General features: G+C 65.3%; 1 protein-coding gene across 5 annotated transcripts; it reads left to right on the top strand.

The window, feature by feature from the left end:
- The first annotated feature begins 377 nt into the window (after positions 1-377).
- On the top strand, positions 378-9,615 carry CCDC9 (coiled-coil domain containing 9). 5 transcript variants are annotated; one of them, XM_075134400.1, is made up of 13 exons: positions 378-469; positions 1,355-1,459; positions 1,682-1,810; positions 1,922-2,182; positions 2,345-2,428; positions 2,540-2,728; positions 2,848-3,035; positions 3,116-3,286; positions 3,401-3,467; positions 3,567-3,987; positions 4,167-4,319; positions 4,475-4,548; positions 7,974-9,615. In XM_075134400.1, the coding sequence occupies exons 1-13, from the start codon at positions 467-469 to the stop codon at positions 9,042-9,044; spliced, it is 2,916 nt and encodes a 971-aa protein (XP_074990501.1). In that variant the 5' UTR covers positions 378-466; the 3' UTR covers positions 9,045-9,615. The 5 variants fall into 5 exon arrangements, with proteins under 5 accessions (XP_074990501.1, XP_074990500.1, XP_074990503.1 ...); XM_075134399.1 differs by having other exon boundaries at positions 1,682-1,828; positions 2,540-2,716; XM_075134402.1 differs by having other exon boundaries at positions 1,682-1,828; positions 3,567-3,723.
- The last annotated feature ends 1,146 nt before the right edge of the window (positions 9,616-10,761 follow it).

Here is a 10,761-nt window from a genome sequence, read left to right as displayed (position 1 = left end):
CAGGGACGTGGGGACACGGGGGGACACTGACATGGGGACAGGGTGACACAGGGACGTGGGGACACGGGGGGACACTGACATGGGGACAGGGGGACACAGGGACGTGGGGACACGGGGGGACACTGACATGGGGACAGGGGGACACGGGGACACGGGGGACACGGGGGCATGTGGGACACATGAGGGACACAGGGGCCCCAGCCAGGGCAGGGGGCAGCGTGGGGACAGTCACCTCCCTGCGTGGGAGGAAGGACAGACGTCAGGGAGGGGACAGAGCGACAGCCACACGCGTGGCCAGCCACCCAGCCCCACGGTGGGCCCCACGCCTCCTGCTGCCATCGCCCTTTTAACCCCTCCACCTCCATTCCCGCAGCGGAAGCGGAAGTCGCTCTGACGCGCGGCTGGGCGGGGACAGCCGGTTCCCGGGGCGGGGGGGGGGTCCGTGTGCGGCCCCGCCGCTGCCGCCATGGTGAGGCCCGGCCCGGGGGCCTCCGCTCCGGGGGGCCGGGCTGGGGCTGGGGGGGCCGGGTGAGGGCGGCCTCGGCCGGGCCGGGGCTCCGGGGAGGCCGTGTGGGCCTTGCCGGGGACCGGGCCGGAGCTCCGGGGGGCCGGGTGAGGGCGGTCGGGGCTCCGGTGGAGCCGGGCTGGGGCTCCGGGGGGCCGTGTGGGCCTTGTCGGGGGCCGGGTGACGGCGGCCAGACCCGGCTGGGGCTCCGGGGGGCCTGGGCTGAGGCTCCGGGGAGCCGGTTGGGGCGGCCTGACCTTTGCTGGGAGGCCGGGCTGGGGCTGGGTGAGGGCGGCCAGGCCGGGCCGGGGCTCTGGGGGTCCCTGTGGACCGGGCCGGGGCTCCGGGGGGCCGGGTGAGGGCGGCCAGGCGGGGCCGGAGCTCCGGGGAGGCCGGTGTGGGGCTCCGGGGAGCCGGTTGGGGCGGCCTGGCCTTGCCCGGGGGCCGGGTTGGGGCTCTGGGGAGCCGGTTGGGGCGGCTCGACCTTGCCGGGGGGCTGGGCTGGGGCTGGGTGAGGGCGGCCAGGCCGGGCTGGGGCTCCGGGGAGGCCGGGCCGGGTCTCTGGAAGCCGGGCTGGGGCTTGGGAAGCCCGGCTGGGGTGGCCAGACCTTGTTGGGGGGCCGGGCCGGGGCTCCGGGCGTCCCTGTGGGCTTTGCCGGGGACTGGGCCGGGTGAGAGCAGCCAGGCCGGGCTGGGGCTCTGGAAGCCGGGCTGGGGCAGCCAGACCTTGCCGGGGGACCTGGGGCTCCGGAGGGCTGCGGGGGGGAGGCCGGGTTGGAGCTGACCTAACCAGGCTGGGGGGGCTGCGAAGGGCCGATCCCCGCTCTCACCCCTTTCCCCTCCCCTCAGTCGGCCGCCTTGGATCTGAGATCGAAGGAGGAGAAGGACGCGGAGCTGGACAAGCGCATCGAGGCGCTGCGCAAGAAGAACGAGGCCCTCATCAAGCGTTATCAGGTGCTGGGGGGCTCGGTCCTGTGCCTCTCCCCCCCCCTTCCCCTGCCTGCGCGGAGGCGGGGAAGGCGCTTACAGCCCCTAATCCCCTGCCTGCAGCGGCTTAACGCTGGGCGGGGGGGGGTTTAACGTAATACGGGGTCAAAGGAGGGCGGTTTAGGGGGGCGTCCCCCCGAAATCCATCTGGGGGGCTCGTCCCGGCTCACGCCCGTATCCCGGCGGCAGGAGATCGAGGAAGATCGGAAGAAAGCGGAGCAGGAGGGGATCGCGGTGACGGCTCTGCGCCGGGCACGGCCCCCTGAGGCCGAGCCTGAGAGGAGATGGGTGGACAAGGATCTCTCCGTCACTGTCCAGGTCATGCTCTCCCCCGGGGTGAGTGGGGGGAGTTGGGGTTCAGGGGACATCCGTGGGGTTCGGGGTAAGTGGGGGGGTCTCTTGCTGAACCCCCCATCTCCTCCCTTTCAGGATAAACGCGTGGTGAAGGACAAGAAGCCATCGGGCACCCCTAAACCCGGCCGCGGCGCCGCTCCCCGCGGCTCGGCACGCGCCGGTTTGCGTCCTTCCGGCCGTTCCCCGCGGGGGGAGCATCCCGCCGACCCGTTTTGGGAGGGGGGCGACGACGCGGCGGCCCCGGGGGAGCGCGGCGGCCGGGGACGGCGCTCGCGGGGCCGGGGGCCGGCCGGCCCGGCGATGGGAAGCGACGCCGGCCCCGACCGAAAGTCCAAGGTGGGTTGTTTTGGGGGGTCGGGTGGGTTGTTTTGGGGCCCGGGTGGGTTGTTTTGGGGGCCGCGTGGGTTCACCCCACACCCTAGGGGTGCAGGAAGGGGGGTTACCGGCTGGTTTGGGGGTGTTCCCTGTCCCCGGAGGCAGCTGGTTTCTCCTCGCCAGGAGTGGGAAGAGCGACGGCGGCAGAACATCGAGAAGATGAACGAGGAGATGGCGAAGATCGCGGAGTACGAGAGGAACCAGCGGGTGAGGAGGAAAAGGGGATCGGGGGGAGGACGGTGGGTCCTGAGTGTCCGTCCCCCCCCAGGGGTGACAACGTCCCCCTTTTTTCTCCCCCCCCCCCAAACCCCGACTCAGGACGGGCTTCACGAGAAAAACCCGGTGCGCAATTTCTTGGACGACCCCCGTCGTAGCGGCCCCTTCCAGGACGCCGATCGCAAAGAGGGGAGCCGGCGGCACGTCCGAAATTGGGGGGGAGCCGATTTTGACAAGGTCAAGGCTGGGATGGAGCGTGAGAAGACCTGGCAGGGCCCCGTACGTACCCCGGTGGGTTCCCCCCCCCCACCTCCTGCCCCTTGTTTTTTGGGGGGTTTTGGGGGTCCTGGAACGGACGTCGGGTGGGGTTTGGGTGGCTGCGACGGGGCTCGAGCTGCGTCTCGCCGCAGGGACGCCGTTCCAGCCCGAAAGCTGGGGGGTCGCTGGACATGACGCTCTCCATGACGGGTCGGGAACGAGCCGAATACGTCCGTTGGAAAAAGGAACGGGAACAGATCGATCAGGAACGCCTGGCGCGGCATCGCAAACCCACCGGGCAGTGGCGGCGGGAGTGGGACGCCGAGAAATCGGACAGCATGTACGTAACGGGGAGCACCCGGCGGGGTGATTTTGGAGGGGGGGGGCGCGTTGCGGCGTGTCACCCCTTCCCTTTCGTAGGTTCAAGGACGGCTCTGCGGCGGCGCCCGGCTTGGAAGCCAGCGGCGGGGAGGAAAACAAACGCCCTCCTCCCAAACCTCCCACCTTCGGGGAATTCCTCACCCCGCATCGCACCCAGCGGAGGAGAAAGGGCCGGGGACGCGGCCACGGCGCCGGGACCAAGCCCTACAGGTCGGTGCGATGGCGTCCCCGCGAGGATATGGGTGAGGGGGGCTCCTTTTTGAGCCCCGTTTTTCCCTGGATTTTGATTTCCGAGCCGCTGGGATCTTCTTTTCCCCCCTCCAGCATGCACGATAACCGGTGGGAGGAGAAGGAGGTGCCGGCGCCGACCGAGGAAGCCGCGAGCCGGAAGGTAAAACGCCGGGGCAGAGCCTGGGGGGAACCGGCGGGCGTTTGGCCGCGCCGCGGTGCCCTCCTCCCCCTCTGATACCCCCCAACCCCGTGCCCGCAGGCGGAGGAAGCACCGAGCGGGACCCTCCCGGACCCCCCCTCTTCCCTGAGCCCCGAGGAGGATGAAGATCAATGGGAAGACGTCAGCGAGGAGGAAGAGGAGGAGGAAAGCGGCAGCAGCAGCCCGGAGTCATCGAACGAGGACGAAGCACCTCGCAGTGCGTCCCCCAAAGCCCAACGTTCCCCCAGAACCGGGCAAGCTGCCGCTCCCAAACTACGCGTGCCCCCCAGGAGCGTGGCAGCCGCCCCAGACGGGGGGGCTGGCACCCCCCCGAGCCCCTTCTCCCCCGTGGAAGGCCACCAGCCCGTCACGGACTGGGGTGAGGAGATGGATCTGGCCTCTCCCCGCAGCAGCTTGGGGGACAGTCCCCTTTCAGGTCCCAGTGTCCCCAAGTTGAGAGGGGCTTCCGGAGAGACTCCAGGTAAAAGTGGAGGGGGGGGGGGGGCTGTTCTGCCTGAATTAAGGGGTGGGGGGGGAGCACCAAACCTGGGCTGAACCCCTGGGATTTAGGGAAGGGGGGGGGATGCGGAGCCAGAGCAGCAGGAGAAGGGAAAGGGCGGAACGGGGGCTTGACTGTCTCTCCCCGCCCCCCCCGCCCAGGGCTGAGCCCCGTGGAGCTGGTTGGGCCCCCCCGGGGGGCACAGAGCCCTGCCGAGCCCCCCCAAGGAGAAGCCGCCAGGCCCAACGCGGAGGAAGAAACTTCGGAGAAGCACGAGGAGGCGGCGGGGAGCCCGGCGGAGAACGGGACGCAAGGTGGCGAGGGGAATATGGGGGGCGGGATACGCACCCGGGGGGACCCTCCCCACTTCGCATCCCCCGAGCCGGGGGTTTCAGACCCCGATTTGTTCTCTTTTTTTTTTTTTTTTTTTGTTTTTCTTTTGTTTTTGTTTTTTTTTTCACCCCCCCAGGAGCCGCGGCGTTTCCCCATCAACCAGACGCGGAGGTGACCCCCGGCACGGTGGAGATCACGGACTTCGAGCGGGTGCGTTTCCGTAAAAACTCGCCTTCTCCGGCTGCCCGTTAACGGGGAACTGACGCCCCCATCCTCCGGGCTCTTGTCTTGTCCGTCTGTCCTTCCCCCCTTCTGCTTGCCGGCTCTTGACGCTCCCGCTGACAGACTGACTCTACCTGCAAAACATCCCGGAGCTGCCGCTTTTTTTTTTTTTCGTTCGTTTGTTTGTTTGTTTGTTTGTTTTTCTCGGCATCTCCGGGTTTGGGATCCCGTTCCTTGCAAAAAAAAAAAAAAAAAAACCCAAAACCCGGGAACGTTGTCGGGTGGCGGAGGCTGGCGGGTGCTGCGCTTGCCGGGAGGCTGCGACGTCTGTATGTCTGTCCGTCTGTCCTGGATTAAACTTTTTCCCTCCCCAAGGGACTGGTCTCTCCCTGTAGCCACGACGGGGCAGCGAGGGGGGGGGGGGGGAAGGTTGCGGAGCCGGGATAACGCTCCCGGAGATGGGAGGGGAGCAAAGCACCAACCCCCCCCTTCCCTGGGACAGCCCAAGCGTGGGGCACCCGGCAGCGGGGTCCCCTCGCCCGCGGGGTCCCCTCACCCGCGGGGTCCCCTCACCCGTGGGGTCCCCTCACCCGTGGGGCTGGCAGGAGGGCGCAGGCAGGGACCGGACCCCCCCCCCCCCCCATTTTCTGCGGCTCGGGGGCCGGCAGCTGCCTTCACGCTGCCTCCTTCTTCTCTCTCTCCTTCGACAGGACGGCCAAGCGTCCCGATGTCCTCGAGCGTCCCCTCCGTCACCCGGGTCGCTCCCCCCGTGACCGCTACAGCTTTCTAGAGACTGTGAGCCGGCAGGAATAACCCGGGGAGAGGCGAGGGGCGGGGGGGGGGTGAAGAAAATCACCTTGCCTGCACCTCCTTGGGGGGTTTGGGCCTTGCTGGGTGGGGGGGGGGGATCCCCAAATCCCTTCTGCACCCACGGGAGAGGTGGGTCCAGCCCGGTGTCGGGGTGTTTAGGAGCGGAGGATGCCAGCGCTGAGGCTCCCAAAAGGCTTTGGGGGTTCTAGCCGGTGTACCCCCAGTTCCTGGCAGCAGCCCCCAAAGTTTCTGCCCCTGGCAGAGCACTTTGAGGGGGGGGGGGTGTCCCCTTCTTCTCCCTCCCGTGGGTGGGAGGGGTGGGCTTGACCCCCCCGCCCACCCCGGGGCTGCCTCATCCCACCGGCTCTTTGTAAAATAAACCTCCAAAACATCTTGGCGCCTGGTCCTTGCTCACAGGGGTCCCCCCTTTTTTGCTGCTGGGGTCCCCCCTTTTTTGCTGCTGGGGTCCCCCTTTTTTTGCTGCTGGGGTCCCCCCCCCTCCTTGCTCACGGGGTTCTTCCAGGAAAGTGATGGCGGGGGGCGGGGGGTGGTCCCGGTACCGGCAATCGCCGGGGCCGCCGAGCTTTGCCGGGGCTGTGAAGCCGCCTCCGCCTGTTACCTGTTGGGGGGTTCCTGGTTTTTGGGGGTGAAACAAAGAACGTAGAAGATTTTGGGGTGAAACGAGTGGAAGAGCAGGAGGGCTCTCCCCTAATCCCCGCCGGGGACCTCGTGCCGTCCCCAGGGACCGGTGGGGACACTCGGGGGCACAGCTGGGAGAGGAGGAGAAGTCCCCACGGCGGTGGCTGGTGACGTCCCCCCGCACCGGGGGATCCCCGCCAAACCCCCCAGCCGTCCCCAGCGGCGGTGGGACGGGGCCAGGCGAGGGGTGCTCCGGGCTGTCCCCGCCATCACCTTTGAGCCAAACCGAGCCCGATACCCCTCAAACCCCCACCCTTTTGGCGTTGACACCTCATTTTCCGCCTTTGCTCGCTGCCGCCCTCTCCCCCTCCTCGGTTCTGCCGCAAAGGGGTCGCCGGCTGCCGTCTCCCCCCTCGTTACACCTGGAGACGAAGCTTTCCCGGCCCCTCCCAGCCCACCCGGCTTCTTCTTCTTTTTGGTGTTTTTTTTTTTTTGCCTCCACTGATGTTCTCTTCCCCCCCCCCCCCCGGCGTTGCTTCCTGTTCACCGCCGTATAAAAACCCGGGTGCTGCCCGCTCGTCCCCGGGGAGAGCGGTGGCAGCCGGCGAGGACCCAGGTGAGCGGCTGGTGGGGCGCGCCATGGGCGAGACTCTCTCCCTTCGCCTAAAAAAATAAATCCGGCGCCGTAGTGGGGGGGGAAAAGCTGGGCTTGAGGCGATCTCCATCCTTCTGCTCGGGGGATGGATTTTCCCCGCTGAGGGCGTGCGGTGAGGTTGTGGTGGCTCCTCGTTAGGCGTTGGGTGATGGTTGGAGATGCCGTATCTCCTCCTTGCCCCTTCTTCCCCTGCTCCGGGTTGCTCAGCCGGCCATCGGAGGATCCCAGACCTTCCCCGTGGTTTCCTCCTTCTCCTTCAGGGTTTTTTTTTTCCCCCCCGGTCTTGGGCCTGGTGATGCTTTGGGCACCGAGAGGTCTCTCTTTCCCCCCTCCCCGGGGCTTGAGAGCCAAACCAAAATCATCCCCCGTGGCACCCACCCAGTAGACGCTTGGAGAAGTTGCTGGAGCTGCAGCTCCCCCGGCGTTTCCCCATCCAACTTCTTGCACCGCGCAGCTGAGAGCGGCTCGGCGAGGAAGTGGGGAAATGTCCTTTTCCTTGGTGACTGGAGCGGGGGAGGGGACGACCACAAAGCCGAGCGGTTCGGGGTGCTTGCACCACACGTTCTTGAGGAGCATCTCACCGGGCTGGTCTTGGAGGTGCTGCCTCTTTTCCATGAGGGGAGAGGATCGTTGGATGGAGGGAGAGATGATGATGATGGTGATGATGGAGAGGTGATGATGATGGTGATGATGGAGAGGTGATGATGATGGTGATGATGGAGAGATGATGATGATGGTGATGATGGACATAAGGAAGAGATGTTTTATGATGAGGGTGGTGAGAAGCTGGAGCAGGTTGCCCAGAGGAGTTGTGGATGCCCCATCTTCAAGGTCAGGTTGGATGGGACTCGGAGCAACCTGATCTAGCAGAAGATGTCCTTGCCCATGACAGGGGGTTGGACGAGATGATCTTTGAAGGTCTCTTCCATCCCAAACCCTTCCATGACTCTAGGGACGGGGCTTTGAGGAACCTGATCTAGTGGAAGATGCCCCTGCCCATAGAGGGGGGTTGGACTGGGTGATCTTTGAAGGTCCCTTCAACCCAAACCGTCGTGTGATGTTATGGACGGGGCTTTGAGGAACCTGATCTAGCGGAAGATGTCCCTGTCCATGACAGAGGGGTTGGACTGGGTGATCTTTGAAGGTCTCTTCCATCCCAAACCCTTCCATGACTCTAGGGACAGGGCTTTGAGGAACCTCATCTAGTGGAAGATGTCCCTGCCCATAACAGGAGGTTGGACTGGGTGATCTTTGAAGGTCCCTTCAACCCAAACCATTCTGTGATGGTCTAACAGAGTGTGGTTTCTAGGTTGGGAGCTGGTGGAGGATGGACTTCTCGATGTCCAACTATACCTTCAATTACTCCAACTGGGACGACTATTCCATATATGATCTCGATGGCTACGAAGTCCCTCACAGCTACCGCGCCGTCCTGGCGCTCTACGCCCTCATCTTCCTCCTGGGCGTCTTGGGCAACGGGGCCGTCATCTGGGTGATCATCTTCGAGCTGCGGCGCACGGTGAACGGCGTCTGGTTCCTCAACCTCTCCATGGCCGACCTCCTCTGCTGCCTGGCCCTGCCCTTCCTGGCCCTGCCGCTGGCCAGTGACCACCACTGGCCGTTGGGTCACTTCGCCTGCAAGCTGCTGCCCTCCCTCACCATCCTCAACATGTTCGCCAGCGTCCTCCTCCTGATGGCCATCAGCGCTGACCGTTGCGCCCTGGTGATGCGGCCGGTGTGGTGCCAAAATCACCGGACCCTGGGGCTGGCCCGGGGGGCTTGTGCGTCCGCTTGGTTCCTGGCTGGGCTCCTCACCCTTCCCTCCTTCATCTTCCGCACCACCCGTTCTGACATCTTCTCTGAGAAGACCACCTGCGTCCTGGACTACACGGCCGTAGGGCATCACCAACACCTCACCGAGCTCGTCACGGCCGTCACCCGCTTCATCTGCGGCTTCCTGGTGCCCTTCGTGGTGATCACGGCTTGCTACAGCCTGCTGCTGGCCCGTGTCCACAGCAAGGGCTTTGCCCGCTCCCAGAAAGCCATCAAGGTCATCTTGGTGGTCATCATCAGCTTCTTCGTCTGCTGGTTGCCCTACCACGTCGTGGGGTTGATCTTGGCCTCCACCCATCCTCACAGCAGCTTGTTCAAGGGTGCCCTAGAAGCTGACCCCATCGTGGCCGGTATTGCCTACATCAACAGTTGCATCAACCCCATCATCTACGTCGTCATGGGCCAGGACTTCAAGGACAAGTTCCGGCGTTCCTGGAGATCCGTGCTGCGGGGCGTGCTGAGCGATGACCCCACCAGCACCATGGGGGACAGCAGGATGAAGACCAAGTCCACCATGGATGACCACAGCGTCAGCACCACAGTGTGACCAGGAGGGGAGGTGGCTCCAGGGCTGGAATGTCGCTTGTGTTGCTTGAGGCCATCACCTTCTCCTCCTCTCCTGGAGGTCCCACTGGGCCCCGTAGCGAGAAGAAGATGCCTCCATCGCCCCCTTTCCCCACCAGTTGCCCCGAGTGGTTGCACGCTGGGGAAGTTGTGTGCCCACCTACCCCTGGGGACCTCCTCCTGGCTTCCTCGGTGGCCTGCCAGGGGTGAGAAGACTTTGTCCTTGCACGCAATACCGTGTTCTCCTGCTTCTCCAGCCCAAGCATGGACCCTATTTCCAGTTCCTCCCCTCTCTCAGCCCCGTAAGAGCTGTGCTGCCCCATGAACCCCTCCCAGCCCCACATCTCCACCACCCAAGATCTCCATCTTGGCCCCAGCGAGGTCCAAGATGTGGGTGAGCCCACCTGCAAGCTCAACCCCCCTCCTTCACCCCAAAAACTCAAGTCCACCCCATTGAGGGGGGGCTGGCTGGCCTTCACCCTCCCCCTGGCTTCACCGTAGCCGCGTCCACCGTCGCCAATAAATATTGAAGCTCCGTCAAGCCTTGAGCAAGACCTCGGTCCCTTGGTTCTCCTTTTTGGTCGTTTATTGGGCAAGATTTTTGCAGGCTCGGCAGATTTTGAAGTCCCGGCTGACGCAATAAGCGCCGCAGCGTGTCCCCTCCCACCCCCCCCCCCCACCCCGGGAAGTCCTTGCGGTGGGTGGTGAACTCTGCCCCGTGGTCTTGCTTCATCTTGGGGGGGGTTGGGAGACCGTGGTGGCCGAGGTTGGTTGGATTTTCACCACCCTGGTGCTGCTCACCATGGGGCAGGGGTGGTTGGGGACGGTGGGGGTGGTTGGGGACAGTGGGGGTGGTTGGGGACAGTGGGGATGGGTGGGGATGGTTGGGGACAGTGGGGATGGGTGGGGATGGCCATGGCAGGGATGGTTGGGGACAGTTGGGCACAAGGGGGACAGCGGGGATGGTGGCGACAGTTGGACACAGTGGGGATGGGTGGGGATGGCCATGGCAGGGATGGTTGGGGACAGTTGGGCACAAGGGGGACAGCGGGGATGGTTGGGGATGGTGGGGACAGTTGGGCATCAATGGGTTTGGTTGGGGACAGTTGGGGATGGTTGTGGATGGTGGGGACAGTGGGGAACAATGGGGATGGCCATGATGGTGATGGTTGGGGACAGTTGGGGATGGTTGGGCACAGGAGGGATGGGCACAGTGGGGATGACTGGGGTCAGTTGGGCACAACGGGGACAGCTGGGGACATCTGGGCTCAGTGGTGCTGGTTGGGGACAGTGGGGGACAATGGGGCACAGTGGTGCTGGTTGGGGTCAGCTGGGGACATTGGGACGCAGCGATAATGGGGACAGCTGGGGACACTGGGGCACAGCGGTGCTGGTTGGGGACAGCTGGGGACACTGGGGCACAGTGGTGCTGGTTGGGGACAGTTGGGGACATTGGGATGCAGCGATAATGGGGACATTTGGGGACACTGGGGCACAGCGGTGCTGGTTGGGGACAGTTGGGGACACTGGGACACAGCAGTGCTGGTTGGGGACAGCTGGGGACATTGGGACGCAGCGATAATGGGGAGAGTTGGGGACACTGGGGCACAGCGGTGCTGGTTGGGGACAGCTGGGGACATTGGGACGCAGCGATAATGGGGAGAGTTGGGGACACTGGGGCACAGCGGCGCCCGCCGCCC

The sequence above is a fragment of the Calonectris borealis genome, chromosome 32, assembly GCF_964195595.1.
Source record: "Calonectris borealis chromosome 32, bCalBor7.hap1.2, whole genome shotgun sequence".
NCBI classification, from domain to species: Eukaryota; Metazoa; Chordata; class Aves; order Procellariiformes; family Procellariidae; genus Calonectris; species Calonectris borealis.
The sequence above is the reverse complement of the archived record's forward strand: the minus strand, read 5'-3'. Positions and strand labels throughout refer to the sequence as shown.

Bases quoted from the DNA above. Each gene is read 5' to 3' on its own strand.
- CCDC9 (XM_075134398.1), top strand. The intron at 1,460-1,681 runs GTGCTGGGGGGC...TCCCGGCGGCAG, and splicing joins CCCTCATCAAGCGTTATCAG to GAGATCGAGGAAGATCGGAA. The intron at 2,729-2,847 runs GTGGGTTCCCCC...GTCTCGCCGCAG, and splicing joins AGGGCCCCGTACGTACCCCG to GGACGCCGTTCCAGCCCGAA.